At 55.3% G+C, this 24,333-nt stretch overlaps 1 protein-coding gene across 1 annotated transcript; it reads left to right on the top strand.

The window, feature by feature from the left end:
• Positions 1-3,510: 3,510 nt before the first annotated feature.
• Positions 3,511-23,444, top strand: LOC128138504 (adenylate cyclase type 10-like). The gene is made up of 21 exons (XM_052779743.1): positions 3,511-3,611; positions 4,131-4,261; positions 4,842-4,966; positions 8,458-8,562; positions 9,684-9,722; positions 10,370-10,513; positions 11,243-11,448; positions 11,886-11,979; positions 12,297-12,385; positions 12,956-13,147; positions 13,262-13,383; positions 14,020-14,096; positions 14,400-14,589; positions 15,501-15,553; positions 16,981-17,133; positions 18,564-18,661; positions 19,104-19,381; positions 20,000-20,136; positions 21,017-21,133; positions 22,169-22,423; positions 23,122-23,444. Exons 3-21 carry the CDS (start codon positions 4,849-4,851, stop codon positions 23,442-23,444), a joined length of 2,790 nt encoding a protein of 929 aa, XP_052635703.1. The 5' UTR covers positions 3,511-3,611; positions 4,131-4,261; positions 4,842-4,848.
• Positions 23,445-24,333: the final 889 nt, after the last annotated feature.

Raw genomic sequence — 24,333 nt, 5'->3', positions numbered from 1 at the left:
TCTAACGCTTTTGAACATCTTTGCCATCCTCATCTTCCTTCCCTCCACTTTCTTCTGATTGCACTATAGCTACCGTACCTCAGCATAACATTAAACTGTTCAAGTACTCTTGCAAATCGTATAAAATCCAAAATACCCCACACAGATGCCTACAGGTTTTGCTGTTACCATCACGTTAACGACACAATTGGTCCTGCCAAACCTACAACCTGCAAAACCTGAAGGCAATTAGCACACAGCCACATACGTATCGATCTTGTTCTGTCCTTGCCAAAACTGCTGGGTGACTTGTCATCAGCTTCAGTGACTAACAGCAGGCAAGACTCTCTCATCTGCCTTAGCTCTGATGCAGCTCCTAGAAAAATGGCTACTTCAGAAAGTCATGTCTTGTTATTTTGGGAACGTGTTATTTCCCACTGAGTACCAAGATGACAGCTCTTAATTATATGTCCTGAGAGCAGCCTCCACCAACTGTCCCCTGCTGCGCGCCAACACGAACAGCACTGATCTCTCCCCTGCCCATCTCCACGCTTGGGAGGAGCTGTTCACACACCCCTACCCTGGCCATGCTGCCTGAAAATTCCTGCTGTGCTGCTCAAGGCCATGAAAACTGTTACACTACAGCTGTACCCAGATCACTGTTCCTCATTCTGAGTGAGACTGCCCATTCCTGTGTATTCCCACCTGTCTACAGCAGCTGTTGCCTTCTGTCTTGTAAGCGTTTCGGAAAAGTACCCTTTTTTTTTCTGAATACCCTCTTTGACCTCACTACAGGACAGGTCCGGAGTCCACCACCATGGCCGGTAAAGTCCGTAGCGATACAGAATTGCACAGGGATGACAAATACCCAGTGGTCCAGCTCATTTTGATTGTTTAAGACCAGGCTTTTGGGTAGAACACAGTTGAGAAAATTTGAAACCTAACACTCCCATCTTGATTGGCAGCTCTTTCTTCATCAGTTCTTTGAAATTCTTTCATTCCTTGGGAATACGTAGCAAGACTTTCCTCATCAAAAGAAGCAACAAAGATCAGTCACAAATATGCGGAAAACTGGACATCCACCTACTTGCCGCCTACCTAGTGACATTAGCAAGGCCCTGCCTATACACAAAGATTAAATTAATGTACAATCTTCCTACACAGGAACTAAGGATCAACTGAATACAACCATCTGTTGTCACCTATTTGCACAAGAGGCACATGCTGCTTCAGCTTCTATCTTTCAGGCTGTTACCCATGAGAAAATGGAAGCATGTTTTATTGTAAGAGGAAACCTTTAATTGGAAAGCCAGTTCATGGCCTAATTTGCCTCTCTATGCACGTATCTAGCGAATAGCCCAGGAAACGTTACACAAGTGATTAGCAAAGCAAACCCAGGACACCTCAAGAGATCCCGTAACTACACGAGTCTCTCTTTCCTCTTCACCCCAGTTCCCAAAGCACCGAGGCAGGAGCAGGCAGGGCAGTCACGCACTCGGCTCACACCAGGGAAGAGAGAGCAGCAACAGCCCTCTGTCACTCAGGATTAGTAACAACAATTTCTGCTCTCAACTGGGGCTCAGTCCATGTGCGGTCATGCGTTTGAGTTACCGCCTAGCCACGGTGGTACTGCTCAATTCAGGGTTAAACATGATACATTGTCCTTTAAGGAGGACAATTACTCCACAGCTTCACCACGCAAGCCTGATTATTTTGTATAAATTACGCATGCTTTGCTAAGGACTGTACCCTTGAAGAAGGAACTAAACACTGACAAAAAGGAAACATCCTGCTCCAGAAGGCACGGGATGATCGCCAAAGAACCATGAACTAGGGGAAAAGTAAAGGCAGCAGGGGGAGATCACAACCACCGACTCAATTCAAGGCTGGAAGAACTTGCCCCCCCCCCCCCCCCCACTTGCAAGGAGGATGTGTGCTAGTTTACATAGCAAGTGAGGCTAATTTAAATATAACTGGCCAATAGTAGATGAGATGGTGACTACTAACCAATGAATGTAAATTTAGGTGTTTTTTTACTAACCCTGTAACAGAATAAATACATTGTTCTTCTTTGGTGTGGTGTGCCAGCTTTGTGGATTTACCCCCCAGCACCCATCTCTGCGCAGACATGAAAGAAACAAATTTCTCGGCTCTGCGTGTAAGATTGGCTTACTGCACACTGGGTACCGACCCCCACTTGTGGGACAACACATCTGCAAGTACAGTACTGACCCAGATAGGAAACAGAGGGTGCCAGTTAATCCCAGGTGTCACATACACTGTACCTTCTTCCATCGCCTCCTCTCCATGAATTGTTTTCCAGGCTCTTCTGATAGATGGTACTTGAGATATATTCCAGATGTCAATTATATTTTGTAGTTTGTAAGCAATAAGTAGGTATAAGCAGAATATATGGTTTCCTTTAACGAGATAAGACATCCTGTAACTCAGAAGTAATTAAAGGATGTGTAGATAGATTTGTGAGAACACAGGAAAACAGACATATGGACTCAAGGACGAGGGAAACTAAGAATGCAAGTAAGAAGATAAGGGGTGGTTTGTTGGCATGAGAACAGCACTTTTGGAGGTCAAAGATTACTTGGCATGAAAGATACAAGAAGAACAAAGGAAAAACAGAAGTTTAATATCAAAATATTGAAAAGGGTAAAGAACGCTTAAGCAAGGAAGAGGATGGTAAGACCCCCGAAGAACACCCGACGACCACCCAAGGCAACAACTGCGACTGCGCCAAGGGCATTTGCATATGTTAATTATTTCTCGGAAATGTAATGAATAAGGTTTCCTGGAAATATGATGAATATTTATATCACACATGTATTTAAACTTCACTAACGAGCTTTACGGTGTGCACGATAGGTGGAGCGATCCCCCGTGTACCCAGCGCTGAAATAAACACGCCTGCTTTAGAACTCACTCTCCGAGTTGTAAAGTTTGTTGCGCGCGCCACTTCCACCTCATCCCAGCTCAGATACCTGCACACTGGCTCAGGGCTGGCGACCCTCGGGGCAGCAGCAGGAGCTGCTCTGACCCTGGTGCTGGGGTTGTTCCTGGGGCTGCGCACTCGGGCCCAGGGCTGGTGAGCTGGGCCACGGCAGGGCCCACGGGTGATGAGGTCTCCAGGTCTCCCCCGGGCCCGTCCACACTGCGAGACCACCTGCCCCTGCCCCTGCAACTGCCCCTGCCACTGGAACTGCCCCTGCCCCTGCCACTGGAACTGGAACTGCCCCTGCCCCTGCCCCTGCCCCTGCCCTGGGCCTGGCCTTGGCCTTGGCCTTGGCCCTGGCCCTGGTCCCCCCCTTGCCCCGGCTGCCCCACCCCGTCTCTCCCCCATTTCTCCTCAGGCCACTCCGCCTCTGCCCCCTCCGGCCCCGCCCCAGGTCGGCAGTGACTGACAGGCCAACACCGGCTCCGCTGATTGGCTCAGCCGTGGCCAATGGCGCAGCTGTTGCCGGGCGGGCGGGGCAGCCCGGGCCTCTCCTCACAGAGCTGCCCTGCGCCAGCTGCCCCCCGCCAGGGCAGCTGCTCCTCAGCCAGCCGGGACACTGGGCCTGCGGAGAGACGGCCTGCAAGAGGGGCCATTTCACCTGGAGCTGTTCTCTCAGCAGCGCAAGGTGTGTGCGCAGGTCTGCCCTCCCTCGGTCTGCTCGTGGGGTCTGGGCCCCCTCAGGGAGGGGACATGAGAGGACAGGAGGGGATCTGCTCTGGATTCGCTCTGGATCGACAAGTCTTCCCCAAAAGGCGGCTCTGTCTGGGCTCCAGCCACAGCCCCGGGCGGGAGGAGCTGCGTGACGGGAGCCGCTGGCCTCGGCCAGGCCGGCACCCGGCAGGAGACAGGGCTCTGGCCCCGGTCACGCCGCCCGTGCTGAGCCCAGCACCCGGGGCCTTCCTCAGGCCTCGCCTTCCCCTGGGGCTGAGGAGGAGAGACACCCTGTCCTGGGGTGGCCCAGGGCATCCTCCTGCGGCCAGAAGGAAGGACGGAGCCCCGTCCCTCTCCCCACAGGGGCTGACCACTGTCCTTCCCTTCTGTGCCTGGGGCTTCAGGGCCAAGCAAATGCTGGGGCACCGAGGGCTCCTGGGGCAGCTTTGGGCATCTCGGAAGCTGAGGCGTGGCTGCCCCTTTGCTTCTGCAGATGCAGTTATCTGCTACCCGCTCCACGATTAGAACTGTTTCTTCGTCATGGCATGTGGACTGGACAGATGCCACGTCCCTGTTAGTCTGGGAGGACTTCAGGGAAACAAGGAGGTTGCAGCATGCACCCAGGTAGGAGGACGGTGGAAAGGAGCCCTGACAAGGTTTTTCTGCTGTTTCAGATCTGAACTCAGACATTTGTGTGCATCCCAGCACCAAAGTCTGCTTTTTTTCCTCCAAGCTGCACAGCTTTTTGCCAGCAAAAGCGAGTCGGCCTGAGCTGGTCTTTGGGATAACTTGGCTCCTTCCATTTTGAATTGCGTGCCCACGCTTTTCCTTTTTTCCACCAATGTCTTCCTTTCAACCCCCTTCCCCCCAGGTTCCCTCCTCTTTCAAAGGTGATTGTGATTTCAGTTTCTAGACAGATCATGGAGCAGGTAGACCCAGGATGTAAGTGTGGACTGGTCTATATCTTCAGAGCTGTAGGCTGAGCTGTTTTACCTTGAAAGGCTAGATAGATATGGGCTATGGGTAGAGTTTCTGTTTGCTAATTATTACTCCTTTTGGGGCCCTGTGACAGTGACAGTAAGTTTGTCTGCCTGCAGATCTGCAGCAGTTAAAACTGACACTGAAAGAGTTTCAATGATGGATGCTGTTCTGTGTGTTTCATTTTGGGTACCCATTTCACTGAGCTAGAATTATTCCTTTGCAGTTAGGTGATGGGGATCTTCTTGCACTGGTCTTTTCTTTCTGGAGCGCATCCTGATATCCTTTGTCATCCAGAGCTTTCCCCTCTGTTGCTAAGAAGAGTGATGGTCGTGATGAGGACTAAATCCGGTGAGTAACGATTTCTTCAAGTCTGATTATGAAGGTGCCAAGCCCTGTTTGGAGAGTCCAAAGGCTTCATTTCAGGCCCAAAGCCTCATTTTTAGCTTCCAAAGCCTCTTTTTTAGGGACAAAATCCTCCTTTTCATGGACCATAGGCTCATTTTTAGGATTCGGTCTGCAATTTTAAGGGCCCAAAGCCTCATTTTGAGCATCCAAAGACCCATTTTTAGGGTGCAAAGCCTTAGGTTTTGGTACCAAAGCATCATTTGAGGGCCCCAAACCTCATTTCAGGGTTCAAAGCCTCATTTTCATTTCTAAAGCACCATTTCTAGGGAGCAAAGTCCCATTCTTAAGGCCTTGACCCTCATTCAGAGAGTCCAAACCCGTCTTTCACAGCTCTGAGCCTCAAATGTAGTGCTCAAAGCCCTGTATTTGGCATCAAAGCTTCATTTCGGGGGGCCACAGAGGAACCAATAGGTTCACCTTGTTGTCAGGGTCCAAAGCGTATTTGTAGCATCTCCCCCATTCTTTGCAGTGACAAAGCCTGCTTTTGAGGGCTGAAATCCTCATTTGGAGGGTCCAAACCTGCCTTTCATTACCCATGGCCTTTTTTTAAGAAGCCACAGTTTCATTTTTAGGATCTTGTGGTGGTGTTTATGTCACTGCCGACAGGGCAGGCCCAGGACCCTGGCTTGTGCAGATGCTTGTGATGTCACCTGTGGCCAAATTCCTCTGCCGGAGAGGGCAGAGGCTGAGCGGCCTCAGGAGAAACAGGTGAGAGGTGGGCCAGGGGCAGCTGGGGCAAGGGAGGGAGCAGGGCCAGGACCAGGACCAGGGGTGCCACATGCACAGGAGCAGGTATCTCATTTTTATAGAGCAGCATCACTTTTAGGATCCAGCCCGTTGCTTTGAGGGTCCAAGCTGCATCCTGAGTTTCCAAGCCCGCATTTTTAGGCTCCAAACCCCTCTTTTAGGGCCCAAAGCCTCAGTTTTAGAGTCCAAAACTTTGATTCTAGGGTTGAAAAGCTCCTTCTTATGGTCCAAAGCCTCACTTTTTGGGCCCAGGGACTTATTTTTAGGGTTTTAATCTCTCTTTTAGGGTAGTATGCCTCATTTTTAGGTTTCAAACCTTCATTTTTAGGACTGAAAGCCACTTTGTAGAGTTCAAAGCTTCGTTTATAAGGCCCAAATACACATTTTTAAGTCCCAAAGCCTCATTTTGAGTGTCCAAATACTCATTTTAGGGTCCCAACTCTTATTTTTGTTAAGAAATCCTCATTTTGATGGTCCAAAGCTTTATTTAGAAGCTCCAGAGCCTCATTTCGGGGTCCACAACCTTGTCTCTAAACTCAAATTTTGAGGGTCCGAACCTGATTTTCAGGGCCCAATGCCTCATTTTCAAGGTCCAAAGAATCATTTTTACAATCCAGCCCTTTATCGTTAGGGTCCTGAAGCCACATTTCAAGGGTCCAAATACCCATTTTTAAGGTCCAACCCCCCCTTTTACAGTACAACCCCCACTTTTAGAGCCCCAAGCCTCATTTTTAGGGCCCAGACCCTCATATGTAGATTCCAAAGCCTCATTTTGAGGGTCTAATAACTCATTGTTTGCTTCCAGAGGCCCATTTGGAGGGTCTGAATATGCATTTTTAGGATCCCTCATTTTTATGGTTGAAATTTTCAGGGCCCAGAGCTTCATTTTCAGGTCTGAAGAGTATTTTTTAGGAACCAAACCTTAATTTTGAGGCCCAAAGCCTCACAAAAGTGCTCAAACCTGCAACTTTAGGGTACAACCCCTCATTTCTAGCACCCCCAGTATCAGTTGTAAGGTCCAAAACCAATTACAGAGCCCATATTCTCTTTTTCAGGGCCCAAAGACTCAGTTTTAAGCTCCAAACCATCATCTTGGGATCCAAAGCCTCACTTTTAGGGCGCAAACCCACATTTTTATGGCCCAAAGCCTCGCTTTTAGGGATAAAAGCCTCACATTAGGGTCCAAAGTCTATATTTAGACTCCAAAGACTCATTTTGATGGTCCAGAGGCTCTGCTGCAGTTGGCAAAGTCTCCTTTTTAGAGCCCAAAGCAGCCTTTTTAGGCTTTCCAAAACTGCTTTTTCAAGCTCCAAAGCCTTTGGGATCCAGCCAGTTGCTTTGAGGGTCCAAGCTGCATCCTGCGTTTCCAAGCCCGCATTTTTAGGCTCCAAACCCCTCTTTTAGGGCCCAAAGCCTCAGTTTTAGAGTCCAAAACTTCGATTCCAGGGTTGAAAACCTCCTTCTTATGGTCCAAAGCCTCATTTTTAGGGTCCAAGCCTCATTCATCAGTTCCAAGCCCCACTCTTCAGGTGCAAAGACTTTTTGAGGGCCCAGAGCATCATTCTGAAGGCCCAAAGCCTGATTTGGAAGGGCCAAAGGCTCCGTTGTAGAGGCCAAAGCCTTATTTACAGTGTGCGAAGGCTCATTTTCGGGCCCCAACCCTCATTTTTTAGCTTCCAAAGCCTCCTTTTTAGGATCCAGTCTGCAATTTGGAGGGTCCAAATGCTCATCTGGAGGGCCCGAAGCCTCATCTTAGGGGCCAAACTCCTCATTTAGGGTACGAAGCCTCATTTGGAGCCTCCAAAGACCCTTTCTTAGGGTGCAAGGCCTTAGTTAGGTCGCTGCAAATTCAGCAACGGGTCGCTGCGCAAGCCTCCCTTCGGCACTGTCCTCCAAGAAGTGGGGTGGCGCTGGCTGCCTCCGAGTCAGCGGCTCAGCGTCAAGGAGGGAGACTGGACCATGGCGGTAGCTGCTCAGCAGGCGATGACATACAGAGGATGTCGCTGCTAGCTGATTGTGTTGCTTGAGGACAGAGGATGGGTAAGTAAGTGATGACCTACGGAGGAGGTCACTGCCGGGTGATTGTGACCACCACCGTGAGGGCGGAGGGCCAGTTGTCCCGCACAGAGGCCCCGGGCTCACTGTGCAAGTCGCACTGTGTGGTGAGGTCCTCGTCCTCCCAGCTGGGCACGGCCATCTTCTCCTGAGGTACCCCGTGTGCCACAGGGCGCTGATGATGGCTTCTGCCTGGGAGAGGAACCATTACCACTCACAGCTGGAGAAAGCAGCAGCTTTCCTCCCCAGTCTCATTGTTGAGGAATGTCTCAGGAGTGACAATCCCATTCAGACTGTCCACGGAGTGCTGCTCTTTGCGGATATTTCAGGTGGGGGGAGCAGGGAGGAGCAACCACGGACACGAGCCTTTTTGGGACACACTAGGCCCTTTGGAGCCCTGCCCCGGCACCTCAGACAGAGTGGCCATCTTGTCACTGCTGAGGTCTTCTGCTGGGATGCCCAAAGAGAGGGGGACAGGTTATGTTGGGCGGTCAACCGCTGCCACCGCCAGCACTGAGCCAGCGCGTGGGAAGGTGTGACCTACAGGTTCTCGGGCCGGGCAGCATGGAACTGGCTGCCGGGTCCTTTGGCCCACGTGGGCATTTCCTGACTTCTGGGTGTCCCTGTTAGAGGTTTCACTGCTTTGACAGAGAAATTCATCCAGAGGAGCGGCCCAGACAGAGGCACTGATGAGCTGGCGCAAACCCTCAATGACTACCTGTGTGACATTTTGGAGGGTAAGAGCCGTGCCGTGGGACTGTCTGGCAGCGGGCCGTGAGGCTGCTCATGGAGGGTGGAGGTAGACATGCTGGGCAGCCTGGTCCTGTCTCCTTGCAAGGGCTGCAGGAACAGCAAGAGCAGCCAGGGTGTCCTGGTGAATCAAGACCGGCACAGGTCCTTTCTGCTCCCCACTGTGGCCGAGGAGGCACCCGCTTTCTCAGCAGCTTCCTCTGTGCTTCTGGCATGAACACCCGGCTCGGTGATGCATTAGTGCCCAGAGCAGGCTGGGGGCATCCAGCAAGTGCCAGCGTGCGAGTGACCTGAGGATGCTGGCGCTGATATACGTGTGTGTGTCTCTGTGTGTGTGTGTGTCTGTGACACCCTCACGAGCCCCTTTTCACGGGGGACATCTTGACCCTTCTAAGCTGACCGTGAGCACATTGTGGCCACCTCTTTGGCAGCACCTGTAGAGCAAAGCAAGAGAGTCCTCAAAAATGATGAAGGGTCTGGAGCATCTCTCCTATGAGGAAAAGCTGAGAGAGCCGGGACTGTTTAGCCTAGAGAAGAGAAGGCTTGGGGGGTGATCTTAGTAATGTGTCTAAAACCTGAAGGGAGGGTGCAATGAGGACAGAGCCAGGCTCTTTCCAGTGCTGCCCAGTGTGAGGAGCAGAGGCCATGCCCCAGGCATGCACTGAAACACAGGCCGTTCCCTCTGTATGTCAGGAAAGACTTTTTGAGTGTGAGGGTGACTGAGCGCTGGCAGAGGTTGCCCAGGCAGCTTGTGGAGTCTCCCTCCTTAGAGCTATGAAAAAATGATCTAGCCACCGTCCTGGGCAGCTGGCTCTGTGCAGCCCTGCTTGAGCAGCAGGGTTGGACCAGATGGACCCCAGAGGTCCCTTCCAGCCTCCACCTTTCTGAGATCTGGTGGCAGCTCGCAGCCCTGCCTCCCTGCCTGCTGTGCACATACCAGGGCTGTGGCCCCTGTGAGCCTGGGAGGCAGGCCAGAGCGGTGCTTTCCTGAGCTGTGCCCCACGGTGCACCCTCACCTGGGTGCTCCTCTCGGGGTAGAGGGGCTTGCTCTGTGGCTTCTGGAAGAAGGTGCCCACATGGCTCTTCCTTTCCTTCTCTCTGTCCGCAGAGATGCTGATTTTTGGAGGAGACATCTTTAAGTTTGCTGGTATGTACGCAGGACGACGATGCCCACGTGTGCTGACCTGCGGCATTTAAGCGTTGTGGCGGCCGTTTGCTGTGCTCTCCTTCTCAAGAGGCTCTGTGCAGCACCTTGAGCCAGCTTCCTGGCCACTCACGCACCCCCCGTGCAGTGCCCTTTCTCCAGGCTTCGCTTTCTCCCTGGGCCTGCCTGCCTCCGGTTTGGCTTTGGCAAGGGCTGTGGTCTCCCTCATTCTGCCCCTGCTGGTAGGACCCTGGGCTGGGGGTGGGGGCAAGGAAGCACTGAGAGGAGGAGACCCCCTAGAAAGCACAGCCAAAGGTGTGTGTCGGGGTGGTGGTGAGGGGCAGGGAGGCCCTGGTGATGGCGGAGCTCGGGCTGCCAGGCTGCGAGGGGAGGAGGTGGCCCTGGTGTGCTGCAGCTGCAGAGGAGCGCTCGGGGCAGGGGGTGCCACCGCTGCCGGCTGTCGGCCGCTGAGGCTGGCCCGGGAGAGGAGCGGTGTGCCGGTGCCCAGGGTTTGGCCCTCCAGGACGATGCCCTCCCACAGGCCCATCTTCCTCAGCACGTCGGCCAGTTTCTGCTGTCCCTGCCGCTGAGCGTAGGTCGGGGAGAGTCAGGTCTCAGCAGAGCCTTTACCTTTCCCTCACTTTCCCCAGGGGATGCTGTGCTGGTGCTGTGGAGAGCACCACCCCGGGAGCTGGCTAAGACCATCAGCCTGGTGCTGCAATGTAGCCGGCAGATCCAGAGGAAGTATGGGAATCGTGACACGCGCGTGGGTCAGAAGGTCCGACTGAAGATAGGTACGGGCGCTGTGGCACGGGGTGCTTCTCGCTGGCAGGGAATGGGGGGATCCGTACTGGGGCTAGTGCCAAAGGAAAGCATCTCCTGTGAGCATTTAAGGGGCCAGCTGTAGTCTGGGTGGGGATGGGAGACCAGGCCTGCTGGGTTTGCGTGCGTTTGCAACTGCAGAGGAAGCTTAAAGGCAAAGCGGGCGTCAGATCAAGTATGAGGGTCCTTGAATGTCTGATTTAGCACAGATGTCTGTGGGAGGTAGTTATCTTTCCATTTTTTCAGGTGGGGGCAGCTCTGCATCCTTTGCCCTGCTGGATTCTCCCCTGCCTCTCACAAAGAGCAAAGGGGAGCTGCTTTGCACATGGCTCTGGGAAGGGCTTTGGCAGGCTGTCGTGTGTTCTCAAGCAGACAGCTACAACCTGCCTGCATGTTGGTGGAGCAGGCAGTGATCAAGCCCGCCTGGTTTGCTGGGCTTCTGGGCAGGCTGCTGGGCTTCTGGGCAGGCAGCTGGCTAAGACACCCGGCACTCTCAACACACTGTCTATTTCTAGACACCCGTTTCAGGGACCTGTGTCAGTATGCCCCTGAGGAGGATGGAGGATGGAGGATGCCCTCCCCTTCCATAATGCCCTCCCCACTGGGCTTCAGATTAGGTTCTGAACAGCTGAGATGCTGGGGGCTGTAGAGCTCCAAATCTTCCCTGTGTCAGTGCTGCTTCTCCCTCTCTCTCTCACCAGGGATCTCTGCAGGGCCCATGGACCTCCTGCTAGTCGGAGACAGGAGGCGGCAGTACTTCTTGATCTGTGGCCAGGCCCTGGATGAAGTTCGTGAGGCCGAAGAGCTTGCGAACGCAGGTGAAGTAATCCTCTCGGCCACCTCCTGGGAGCTCTGTGAGCAGCACCGGCTCAGGACCAGGCGCCCTGCAGGCAAAAGAGCTGTGAAGGTAGGTGGATGGGATGGCCTGTAGAGCCATTTTGAGGACCCAGACCTGGACATGAAGGAGGGAGGTGTCAGAAGGCTGAGGAGCTGGATGTGGAGAGAGTTGGAGCTGTGGAAGTGGGTAGGCAGCTGAAGCTCTTGTCCTTCCATCTCAGGGGTAACAGTGGGCTGGGCTTGCTTGGTTTGAGGGGTCGGGAGGCACTGGGAGGGTTTTGGCCCCACCAGCAATATCCTCTGTGGGTCATGGCGCTGTGGTTGACAGCTGGGGGATGCTTGGATGATGCCTGCCCAGCTCCGGTGCTTCTGAGGAAGCACTGCTGTCCCATCCAGCCAGGTGGGCTTGTTCTCCCCTTTTCTGGGCAGTGACGGTGGAGGGCGGGCTTTGTCCCCTGGGACTCCTGGGGAGGCCAGTGGCAGTGCCTTCACGCCGTGTGTCTTCAGGTTACAGGCATGGATCGGATGTCTTGGTCAGAATGCCAAGACGCTTTACGCAAGCTTGTGCAACACCCAAGGAGCCGCCGCTTGGAAGGGGAAGGTGAGTGCCAACTTCACCTTGTTCGCAGATTGCCTGGAAAGGTGGGGCCTGGCTGCTTCAGGGGCCAGAGAGGAACCACCCCCGCCCTCTTCCTCCTTTCGGTTAGCACTCATGCTTTTGGCCCTTGTGTGCATCAGCTGGGGCAGTGGCTGCTGCTGCCTTCTCCCTCCAGGGGACAGCACTGCCGTGAGCATCTGGAGGTGGCAACATGAGCAAACGCAGAAGACTCTTTCTCCCCCGTTTCCAGTGCCAGCCCCTGCTTTCCAACACCTCGTAGTCCCATCCTCCCAGCAACCACCTGCTTTTTCTCTCCTCAGGTGCCATGAGGCCCGCTCTTCCCCTGCCCAGCGGTCCTAATACGCACGACATGCTTAGCAAGTACATATCAGAAGCTGCTCTCAGGAAGGTACGTCCAGGCCACCACTGCTGGGGGCTGCATTTTTGGAGGGCAGAAGAAGTGGTGCATTGCAGAGATGGAGTTCTCACGAGAACAGACAAACAGAAGAAAACGCACCCTGAGAAGACAACGCGGGGAAACTGAGCCAGGGGGCACTGGTGCTGCACCATTGCGTGTGTTGTTCTCAGAGAGATATGGGTGGTGGGAGGCAGACTTCTGTCTGTCTGTCTTTTCTGTGGGTATGGTTCTGGATGTGCTGCGGTCGTGACAGTGGGATAAAGGGGAGGTTGCACTGAAGTCCCCAGAGCATCCCTGCGGGTCGCCCCTCATGTCCATACTTGTCCCAGGATGGGGTGTTACCGGAGCAACTTTCTCTCCTTTGTCATTTGCGTTAACGATTCGGTATCTGCCTGCCACAGGCTGGGCAGCCTGCCCACCATTTGCACCGAGAGGAGGATTTAGCCCTTCCTCGGGTAGTACCTGCTATTGCCAGTATGCCTGCTCTCCCTCGGTATCTGGTATGGGGAGTAAGCCCCCGGGAGAGCAGGCTGGTGAAGCCATCGTGCTCTTGTCTTCCAGCTTGATGACAGAGTGCCGCTGGAACTCTTCTCTGAGCTACGGCCAGTCACCAGCCTCTTCGTCCAACTGCAGTTGACTGCAGGTATCAACACAGTGGCCATCCACACCGCCGTCCACGATGCCAGCAGGATGATGCTGGAAATCCTCTGTCCTCACAAAGGCGAAATCAACAAAATCGTCCTGTTTGATAAAGTAAGTGTGTGGGAGCAATCGCTTCCCCCCACCCTGAGAGGGTGGGCGGTGAGCAAGAGGGAGAGGCTCCCTCTTAGGCACTGTAGCAAGATGTGCTGCATCTGTCCTTGGCAGGGCTGCGTGTTCCTCTGTGTGTTTGGCCTCGGCGGAGAAAAGCTGCCCTACGAGAGCATTCACGCCTTGCAGAGTGCTAGTCAGATCTTCAATTCCTGCTCCATGATGCTCATGGAAACAGAGTGAGCGTGTGGTGGGGGTGCATGCTGCCTGCGATGGTGCAAGGGGGCTTCCCAGAAAGAGACGTGTCTTCTAGCTTGCTCTGCCTCGTCCCTGGCAGGAAGGAGGCCAGTGCCCTGGGAGGTGGCAGGCGAGCCCCGGACTTAGCCCTTGGCAGCCAGGCGGAGTCCCTCCAAGCACACCCTGCTAGCCACCGTGCTGGAACGAGCCCTTGCAAGGGCGAGAGGCTCCTTGGTGCCAGAGGCAGGCCCTTCTGGGCGACTGGCCCACGAACGGGATGGGGTCCAGCCGCCTGATCTCAGGTTGCTGCCATCGCAGGCAGTGACATCATGGGTGCCTTCTTCCCTCCCTCTTTGCTCACGAGAGGGCTGTGGCCTTCTGCAGGTTGCAGCTCAGGGAATGTGGCCTCAGGGGAAGCGTCCAAAACTTCCCACGTGCCTTCTACCCCGTCCTTTGTCCCTTGCAACGTGGGTATGTTGCGCCCCTGAGCTCTCCACGTCCCCAAGACCCACGCTGGCCAGACAGGATGGCGGGTGGCCCAGGCTAGCGCCGAGGGGAGGTGCGGGAAGGGATGAATCTGGGCGGGCAGGACTGCGCCTGGGGCGCTGCTGAAGCTGCGCTGTTTCCCTGTGTGCCAGGGCGGTGTCTGTTGCAGTTACCAGTGGGACGGTGTTCTGCGGAGTCACCGGCCACCCTCTGAGGCATGAATACACAGGTAGGAGGCGTGCGTCTGAGGCGCGGGAGGCTGGCATGGGCCTGCTTAAGCATAGGACTCTGGAAGAGGAAGGCGGGCTGGGAGAGGGCTTTCCCAGCAGCCGGTCAGGAGCGGCCCAGGCAGTGCGGGTCCTGGCCCATGGCAGGAGAATGGGCTCTGTGGCCGTTTGTTCCCCTGGGTTCTGCTGATTCCGCTGTGGGGTTGGCCTGTGCTGGAGGTGAGGCAGCCATTGGCCTGGAAGGGCGCCACGGGGCTGGTCGCACGGAGATGTCAACGCACGCGCGCTCTCTCTCTCTCTGGCAGTCATTGGCCAGAAGGTGAATTTGGCAGCCCGGATGATGGTGCACTACCCTGGGCTGGTGTCCTGTGATGCAGTGACCTACGCCTCCTCTCGGCTGCCCCCTTACTACTTCAAGGAGCTGCCGGAGAGAAAGATGAAAGGCCTCAGTCATCCTGGCACTGTCTATCAATATGTGGGGATCACCAAGAAGAGGTGAGTGACCTCTGAGAGGGCTGGATGAGGGGATTGTGGCATCAAGGGTGCAGCCTTGGCCAGCAAAGAGGAATTAGGCAGAGAGAGACCAAGCTGGTCTCCCTTGCCTGTGGCTGAGACGGTGAGAAGCCCTGGCGCGGGAGGCTTTTTGCCTCTCTCCCCTGCTGTCTCCTGCTGCTAAGAGAGCGGGAGCGAAGCCACAGGGATGGGGAAGGTTTGCCTGTCTTGGCAGACACAACCTGGCCTTGCAGGCTCTGTCCAAATGGCTTTCAACTGTGCTTGCTCCACCACGTGCCCTGGTAATGCTGACCCAAGGAGGTTTTTGTCCCGGCTGCTTCCGAGCAGGAAGCTTTGGGCCAGCCTGGTTCCCATGGGGAAATGTGGACCATGGGGACACTCTTCCTCATGTCTTCCTGCTGAAATGTCAGCTCTTCCTCTGGGCCAGGATTTGACCTTCTCTTTGGATGACGGTTTGAATGTTAACATTGCCATCTCTTGGAAACTACAGGAGGACTTGAGCCAAAGGTGCTAAGGTGCTTGGCATCCCAACCCATTCAGTGACACAAGTCCTCCTTTCCAAGACACTTGTTTCTCTTTGCCAGCGTGTGCTAGCCAACAGCACGCCCTGGCTCCTTTCACATGTCTCCGATGTCTCTTGGTTTGGCCTCTGGTGGTGGACTCTTGATACGTTCTCCTGTCCTGCCATGGCCGTTGGGCTTCTTTATGCTTGAAGCTGTCCTAGCGTGCAGCTTGAACTATGGGTGGGGGTGCATACAGGGGAAAACATGCTGCTCGCAAGAAAAGCAGGTGCACGAGGAGCACATCCTGCCCCTCTACGCCAGGCTGCTTCTCTGTGTCCCCTGGCTTCTCACCAGCTAATTGACTTGTGTTTTCTTTTCCCCTGCTTCTAGCATATTTGGCATGGGTCTTGCCAAGAAGAGGTCAGAGTACGCCCCCTTACTGGGTAGGTGGAGAATGCCTTGCTCTTCTGAAGCCCAGTTTCTTCCCCTCAGTAACTTCTAGTGCCATGCTGGGAAGGGAGAAGCTTTTGCCGGGGATGGTGTTGCCTGCAGCGGCCCTAAGGAAGTGCGGCCTCTCTTGGCCCCTACTTGGTTGATCTCTTTGGGGTGGAAAGCAGGGTGAGGCGCCTGGTGCTGCCTTGCCGTGCTCCAGACCTGGTACGAAGGTACCTTTCAGCTACGGAGCTGCTCACACCTGGGGGCTATGTCTTTGGGATCAGGAAAGAGATTGCCTTCTGCCAGACTGACGGAGAGTTCCGGTGGTGGGTTCTCCCCCTTGTACTCCTCAGAGATCCTTTCTTGGCATCATCTGGGTGTAGACATGGAAACGTCAGGACACACGGGGTGCCTTTAATCACGCGGTGTCTTGCTGGAGGTTTTGGGCCCTGTTACAGGTTAACCCCGGGAGGCAGCTCAGCCCCACAGAGCCACGCGCTGCCCCCAGTGGGATGGGGAAGAGAATCAGAAAGGTAAAAGTGAGAACAGTGCTGGGCTGAGACACACACAGCTTAATAGGTAAAGCAAAAGCTGTGCAAGCATGCAAGGTCGAATCAGGCATTCGTTCCCTGCTTCCCATTGGCAGGCAGGTGTCTAGCCATTTCCAGGAAAGCGGGGCTGCATCATGCGTAACGGTGACTTGGGAAGACAAACGCCGTAACTCCAAACGTCCCCCCTTCCTCCCTCTTTCCCCTAGCTCTTCTTGCCAAGCACCGCATCATATGGTATGGAATAGGGCTTTGGGCAGTTGGGGTCAGCTGTCGTGGCTGTGCCCCCTCCCAGCTTCTTGTGTGCCCCAGCCTGCTCGCTGGCGGGGCGGCATCAGAAATGGTAAAGGCCTTGACGCTGTGCAAGCACTCTTCAGCAATAACCGAAACAGCGTTGTGTTAGCAACACCCGTGTCTGGTCACAAATCCAAACCATAGCACTGTAGGAGCTATCACTGAAGAAAATTCACTCTAGCCCAGCCAAAAGACACTGAAGATGCTGCCTCGGCTACCAGGAAGTGCCCTGTGGCTCATGCTACAGCAAGGAGATGCTGCAGCAACTCGCATCATCTCTTCCAGTCTTGTGCTGGATCACTGCGGGGAGTTGCATGGGGCCAGCTGAACCTCTGTGCCTGTGGGAGGGCAGAGGGTGGTGGGACGGGGAAGAAGGCATAGGAGCTGCGCTGTGGGGCAGGCGGGCCCCCTCCCGCTCTGAGGAAGGCAGAGGTAAAAAAGCTGGGATGAGAGGGCAGGAAGGAGGTCTGGCTGTAGGCAGGCTGGTGGAAGTGGTGGCGGGACAGGGAACTGCAGTGGAGGGTGCCAGCCAAAGTGACATCTCTCTGCTTTTCAGCACACCCAGCAGCTGGTTTTCTTGTTTGTCTTCACAGGTCGGGAGAAGGAGATTGACCTCTTTGGCAGCTGCTTGAAAGCCTACGAGGACTTAGGACAAAGGCACATCCTGGCATTTGAGGGACGATGGGCTCCGGAAAGAGCCACTTACTTACCGAACTGGCCTATTTCGGCCAGGCTGCTGGCCACAGGTACAGGTTTTTGACCTCTAGCTTTGGGACGCTGCCCCTGCCCATCACCTGGCAGCCATAGAACATTCCGTCCCCTCTGCCGGTGCGCCTGGCCCTTGGACTGCAGCCTCTCGAGAAAGCCTCCTGGAGACACTCCCTAGGAGCACCTGCATGCTCTGCTCCCGCCTCTACATCTCTGGGGAGCTGGAGGTGGCTTCTTGAGCCATGCCCTTTCCTCCTTCACTTCTGGGCCAGGCACAGAGAGAAAGAAAGAGCCCAAGCCCAATGCTTTTCATCTGACTCCAGACCCAACAGACAGCAGGGTGGCCTGTCTCGGAAGCCCTGCTTGCCCTCTGCCTGTTTCCCAGAAGGAGCACTGGGGCAGAAAAGCCTTCCTGTGGTCTGGGAAGCAGGCTGCTAAGGCCTGCAGCCCAAAGGCAAAGCCGCCACTTGCTCCATCCTTGCCCCTTAGCCCCATGAGTTCCTCTGCAGGGGGACGTAGCGAGACCTGGGCCGGCGCTGGGGAGACACAAGAGTCTGGACCCGGCTCTCCCGGTGGCTTGGCAGCAACTGCCCCTCTGTGCCCTTTCTCGTATGAGGAGCGAAAAGCTTGGCCTCCTCTGGGAAGCACTTTGAGACGAGTGGCTGACAAGCCCCCCCCCCCCAAGGGCATCTGCACCCCTTTTGTCTTAGAAGGCTTGGGCTGTTGGGGATCTCAGTCCCCTTTGCTTTTGCACGGCAGGGTAGTTGCCATGGAACTGCTAGAGGTCAACATGAAGCAGTCCTTCTGTGCCATCCGTACGCTGATGGCCAGGGCCCTGGGCCTCCAGGACTGTGAACAGTGCGGTGCCAGGCAGCACACGCTGCAGACAGAGCTCTGAGGGACAATTGAAGAGAGCAGCTTTTGCCTCCTCAATGACATTTTCCTTGTCGAGGTGAGAGCAAGAGGCCTCTCTGGCCCTGGAGAAGGCCTTCTCGTGAGCTTTTCTGGGTCTGATGTTGTGGGGGCGCACTGCTGGGAGTGCCTTAGCTCAGGGGTGGGAATCGTGGGGGTCATAGCACAGGTTTCCCATTCCTGGGCCCTGGGGGGCTCCCTTTCTGGGGTGAGTTCATGTCCCACGCTGCGTCTGGTGGTGCCCGGTGCCCTGTTCAGCACCTTGGAAGTGGCATTGGAGAGAGGCTGGTGCTGGGCGAGTGGTCTGCTCCAGCCAGCCCAAGCGTCCTACAGGCAGAGAACCAGCTCTTCAGCCCACCCCCAAGCCCCAGCTCTGCCAGCGACCCTCAGCAGAGGGCCTCTGCTTTAGGCTCCAGGTGAAGTCCCCACTGTGGCTCCTTGCACCTGTGCTGGGGAGAGGTAAGGTGCTGAGGCCAGCAGAGGCAGTTTGCTCTGCGGTCTTGCTTGGTGGGTTCGTGTGCCTAGCCCCAGAGCGATGCTCCTCCCTGACTCTGCTTTTCTGGCCAGTTTCCCGTTTCGGACAAGGTTCGCGAGATGCGTGGAATTGAAAGAAAAAAGGAGTTGCACTCGACTTGGGCAAAAGTGCTAGAGAAGGTGAGCATTTCTCCTTCCTTTCTTCCTCCTGGGTCAGAGAAGGAAAACAAGCCTGCTGGCTGCGGGCTCTGCACCACAGCAGTGTGAGCGGGTGGGAGGACCACACGCCCGGGCCATCGCCCTTCAGGGCCTGAGGAACGCCCCCCCCCCCCCCGCAGCCCCACAAACACACCCCATAACTTTCCTCTTGTCAAGTGTACCCTGGACAAGGAGCAATGGCTTCTGCATTCCCTTGCCCAAGCTGCCTCCTTCTGCAGGTCAGGTGGTGTTAGGTGTGACCTTAAAATCTCAAAGAAATTAAGAGTCAGTAAGCTTCTGAGCAGGGAAGTGGCTGGGGAGAGACTTCCGAGCATCCTCTCAAGAGACAGAGGCTCAATCTCCTCCCCTGCAAGATGCTTGGGATTCCACTGGATTGCCCTCAGAACATCCTGCTTTTTTTCAGACCATTGGAGGAGAATTTGGCATATTCGTCATTGACAATGCCCATTTCATCGACCCTGCCTCCTGGAGTATCATGTCACCCCTGCTCCGAAATGTCTCCTACTTCATGGTCATGAGCTTAGCGCCGGGCTACGCAAGAACAGAGGGCTTTTGCAAAGCTGCAGCAGACAACACAACGTCCCAGAAAATCACCTATCTTCGTCTGGATGAGCTGAAACCTTCAGCTGTGGTGCAGACAGTCTGCCAGAACCTTAGAGTGGACAGCACAGATCTAGCGAGGTAAGTTCGAGGCGGGGGAGCTCTTCCTGAGGGCTTGAACCTATGCAGACCACGGACGGGAATCAGCCCCCAGGAAAGGGAGCGCAGGGCCACTAGAAGCATCACCGACTCTAGGGAGTACTCTAGGAGCTGGGTTGCTCGTTATGCCTTGTCCTGGCAGGCGTGAGCTGAGAGTGGGCCACTGCCGAGACACAGAGCGTGGGAGGTGTCAGCCCTTCGCGGCTGCACAGAGAGGAAGGGAGGAGGAGTCCTGAGCCCAGGCGTGGCTGGGCTGTGAAAAGGCCTTGGTCTAGGTGGCCAGGCTGTGGGGGAGATGCCCTGGGGCAGAGGCCTGCCCTGCTGCCAGAGAGGATCTAGGCTCCTGAGGAGAGGAAAGGCAGGGCTCGCTGCTCTGCACTTTGGCCGTTGTCCACGATTCTTTTCCCATGGACTTCAGCGAAGGCTGGAGCTTCAGGGGGGCCCAAAAGCCTAAGCCAGCAGAGGACTGTCCCATTCAAAGGCGAGGTGCAGCTGTGACAAAGATGCTGGCTACCCTGTATTGCCCAAGTGACTTGCCGCTGAACCGTGTTTCACCTTACTCCCCTTGTGGTGGTCACTGCCGTGTCTGCTCCTGTCCAGGTTCCTGATCCAAAGAAGCTCGGGGATCCCGTATTACTGCAAGGAGCTGCTGGGCTGCCTTCTTTGCAATGACATGCTCTTGCTCCGCACCCGGAGGCGGGCTGAAAAAGCAGAGGACAACTGGGAGAGCCTGATCAGTAAGCACCTTTGCTGCTGACTAGCGAGTTGCTGTGGCGCATTCTCCGCAGCACAGTCTTGCCCCATCATTCCCCCGCGGGTCTGGGCAGAGTCAGATCTTGCAGCGGTGCAGAACGTGGTCTGGCGGAGGCGTGGGCTCCTGCGTGCCTTGCTGTTGGGACAGCCAAAGCAGGGGCTAGCGAGTTCTGGTGGCTTGGAGGGGCCTAAATTCTTGGGGCGGGGGTTGGGGGGCTAAAACAACAGGGGAAATGGTTCCAGAGCACATGTGTTTCTGGTGTTTCTTAGGCGTTCTAATGGGCATGGAATTTACCCTGGCCCAACACCAGCTCACTTGAGAACAAACCCCAGCTTGAGGCGAGGGACGGGCCCGGGAAACTTGAATTCAAAACCATAAATCCCCACAAGGGTGCTGGTAATGGAAGAAAACGGTGGCAATGCCACCGAGCGCCCCATGCCAGCCGGAGTGCTGTGGCCTTGGGAACAGCCAGGGCTGATGCTGCATTTTGCATGATCCCTGGCAGTTTCCCTGGCTGTGGAGGTAGCCCTGTCGAAGGCAGCAATGCTGCTGCTTTCTGTCGCGGGGCATTCAGTTGCCCCCTAGGCACTCCAGAAGCTTTGACTGAGGGGCTGTTTGGGAAAGCTGGTCTGAAGGCAGAACACCTGTCTGTCCCGGGAGGGCTATGCAAAGAAATGCTTGCAGTGGGAACTGTTTTGCTGTGCTTAATGACCACGTTCAGCACATGCAGGTCCCTGCGCTTGCACTGGACCATGTCAAGTGGGACTTGTCCCCTCTCAGGCGAATTTTGAAACATTTGCAAGCCGCAAGTTACTTTGCACATTGCCTTATTCGTGTTCTCTTGCTCCACCCAGCTTCTGCAGTTGAGGCTTCACCCCTCGCAGCAACCTCGAGCTCCAGCGCGGGGAATGATGGCAGGGTCTGCATCATCAGGCCAGACGTGAACCCGGAGAACACGGTGCTGCCCACCACCTTGAAAGGTGAGGGACCGAGAGCCGCTCTGCCGGCTCGCGGCTGTGCTGGGGCCCCTTGGCGGGGCATTGGCTAGAGGGAGGCTGGGCGTTTGTGTGCTGCAGAGTCACCCTCTCAGCTTGGGGGCTCTGCTGGGAAGGTGGCTCCAGTGCAACCAGAAACAGGCCTGGGGTTGCGGGCAGCCATTTTCCCCTCCTGGGCGTGGACCAGCTGTGAGCCTGCTGGCTGCTTTCCAGCAGCAGGTAGGAGAGAAAAGGCTATTGGTGCAACACTAGGACGGCTCCCTTTTCTCACAGAAACAAATGCTTTGCTGGGAAAAGTCTTTGACTTGCCGCTGACTCAGCTGTGATCGCGGCTTTGCCCTCGCTATTCTCTTCTTAAGCTCCCCAGCTAACGGTGCTCTCAAGGCACTTAATCCAAACCAAATCCATTGGTTTTTTTCTGTGGATTGGCACGGAAATCCCTCCATAGCCAGGGGAGCTGGATGGGGGAGCTGTCAACGACTGTCCCTCCTCTCTAGCCGTAGCCATTTGTATGACCCTTGAAGAAACGTCATGCTAAAGCGTTCCTGCTATTAAGTTGTTTTGTCCCGTCCCGTCCTGTCCCCCAAAACAATGAAAACCAAACGAAAGGCATAGTATTGTCTGGCCAAGTTAAGAGAGCCACTGTGGGGAGTTCTGAGTCCACCTCTGCGGTGGGGAAGGTTCTCTGTTTTCTGTGCGCGCTGTTGGGCAAAAGCCTACTCCAGATGTGGTAGGGCGCATCATGGATGCATGTACCTGCTGGATCCTGCCCTCCTCACCCCAGGTGGGCGAGTGTTTGTTTGAGCGTCTCGCTCTTCCCCAGGCCTTGTGGCCTGCGATTCCAACAGGTGCGGAGCCATTTTGAAGACGCCTGCCCTGGGTTGCAATTGCCCAGCAGGTGCGGTGCCGAGGAGAAGAGGCCAAAGTCGACCCCGTTTCATGTGTTGAGACTTTCCAGCCTCTCCAGCCTCAGCATGGGAAACAGGCAAGAGAGAAAGAGGTGTTGCTTCTTTTTGACAGAGATTGCGCTGGCCCAGCTGGACCGGATAAAGCCACTGAAGCAGACGGTTTTGAAGTTTGCAGCTGTCATCGGGCCAGTGTTTACCACCCAGCTGCTGTCGCACATCCTTCCTGATGGCATGAGGCACAAGATGAATTGCTTGTTGGACATGCTGGTGAGCGACAACATCCTTAAGTGGCTGAAAACCACAGAGGTGCCAGAAGATGTCCGAGATCCTACCAAGGGGCCAGGCACCTCTCGGCAGGCAGGGAGTGGTAAGTGGTAGCAGTAAAGAGGCCAAGGGAGCTCCCAGCTGTGTCCTGGTGGGGCTCCCCAGGGCATGGTGCACTTCCCCCCTCTGCCCCAGTAATGGCTGGGTGGAGCTCAGGCAGGCATGGCGGTTCGGGATGGCTTGTTCAAAGATCTTACAAGTCAATCTCAAAGAACACTAGCTTTGCGCTGGAGGGAAGTTCCCACCAGCCGTCCCAAGTGCCTCTGCTCCTCTGCCTTCAAGTGCTGCTCGTAGCGCAGGCACGGGAGGGCATCTGGAATCACCGATATCCTCTCCCAGTTGCCTGCGGCATCCAGATCAAAGATGCCCTCCAAAGTGCCCCAGGCCCTTTGAGAGGCTTTTGTTCAGCTTTGATTCCCCTGTGGTGCAGCAGGGGAAGCTCAGGAGGCTGGGGACTGCCTTGCCAAGAGCGGAGAGAAAGCACTGGCCGGGGCTTGCTTCGGCTGGCGGCAACATCCCCAGCTCCTGTCTGGAGCACAGCTGAGCGCTGTGTCCCCAGGGCTGTGCTAGCATCAGCAAGGCAAGGCGGGCCCTTTCGCCTTGTCCTGCAAGGCTCGGTGTGCAGTAGCACCGGTTTGCTGCTAAGGATGCTCACCAAGGCACGACTTTCATGCCCCCGGCTGGGACGGCCCTGAGCCCTGGCCCCAGCTCAGGCTGATGCAAAGGCCCTTTGCCCTGCAGGTGTGGAGAGACCCTCTCCGAGCAAGAAGACCACGGAGCGGCAGTCTGGCGTGCTGGTCTTCTGTGTCCCACTGCTGCGGGAGGCTGCCTACGAGCTGTGGCCCGAGAGACAGCGGGTCGCCTTGCACCGCAAGTGCGCCGCCTTCCTGGAGCGGCACGTGCACAAATGCAAGAGCTGCGGCCAAGGGGACTTTGTTGCCTTCCACCGCTTCACCGTCACCAGAACCTGGGAGGGAGGGAGCAGTCAGGGCCCTGCTGAGCAGGGTGACCCTCACAGCTGGGAGGCCTTGGTGCTCGCAGGAGAACAGCTGACCATTTGCTAGCCTCAGCATCCTGTTGCTGTGGGGAGTACGTGCTGAAGGCCCTGAAGAAATCACCATATCCGCCTGAAGCTAGCAGTCTCTGTGGGAATGGCTGAACTCTTTGGAAAAACTGCGTACTCCTCCCTCGAAAAAGGAACTGCAAGGGACTGGAAAAAGGAACTGAAAGGAACTGCAAGGGATTGATAATCAGCGCTTGAAACTGGGACTTGTCATCATCGTCTGTCTGCTGCAACCTGGAACTTGGACCCCCATCACCTGCACCAAGATCGAGTCAACGGGACGTTGCTGGCTTCGTGGTGGTGGTAACTAGTCTTGCTGCATCTCTCCTGTCTTCTTGCTTAGGCCTGCCACTTTTTTCTTTCTTCTTCCCCCTGTCCTGTCGCTATTATCAGTTGTTATAGGAAATAAAACTTGTAAGGTTGTACGGCATCTGACCTCGTTTGTGTCTTAATCTCGCTCTTGGGATCGTTTAAGAACCCTCCCCGATATTGGATCGGGACAGCGCCGTGGCAGTCTTGGGCTCCGTGCTGTTTGGGATGATACTGTGTTGTGTGATCTGTCTGTGGAGGAAGAGACAACGGTGAGTTGTTGGGAGGTTTTTTTGCCAAACTTCTGTATTAGATGGCTGCTATTAGCCATGAAACATTTAGAGGTAGGGTATTCTGGAGTGCCGAGTCAGTTACCAGCCAAACTCTACTGAGATTTCTGCTGTAAGATGTTTTAACTGGCCTCTCAATTCATGGGCACTCTTTTGTGAAACCCCTTCCTCCTGTGGCAAGTGTTAGTTAAAAGTGACCCTGCCTCGACAAGAGCAGACCCAGCAACAGACGGAGGCAGATATGGCCATAAAAAGTGAGAACTGCAATCGTGACATCTGCCTGCCAGTGAA

This window comes from Harpia harpyja, unplaced genomic scaffold (genome assembly GCF_026419915.1).
Source record: "Harpia harpyja isolate bHarHar1 unplaced genomic scaffold, bHarHar1 primary haplotype scaffold_52, whole genome shotgun sequence".
Classification (NCBI taxonomy): domain Eukaryota; kingdom Metazoa; phylum Chordata; class Aves; order Accipitriformes; family Accipitridae; genus Harpia; species Harpia harpyja.
Note: the sequence above shows the minus strand (reverse complement) of the source record. Positions and strands in the feature narration are given on the sequence as shown.

What these genes read in the sequence shown, in the direction of transcription:
- LOC128138504 (XM_052779743.1), top strand. Translation starts at nt 4,849, where the DNA reads ATGGGGATCTTCTTGCACTGGTCTTTTCTTTCTGGAGCGCATCCTGAT. An exon ending in CAGAAGCTGCTCTCAGGAAG is followed by an intron (nt 12,386 to 12,955) that starts GTACGTCCAGGC and finishes CTTGTCTTCCAG; the next exon opens with CTTGATGACAGAGTGCCGCT. An exon ending in GGGCAAAAGTGCTAGAGAAG is followed by an intron (nt 18,662 to 19,103) that starts GTGAGCATTTCT and finishes GCTTTTTTTCAG; the next exon opens with ACCATTGGAGGAGAATTTGG.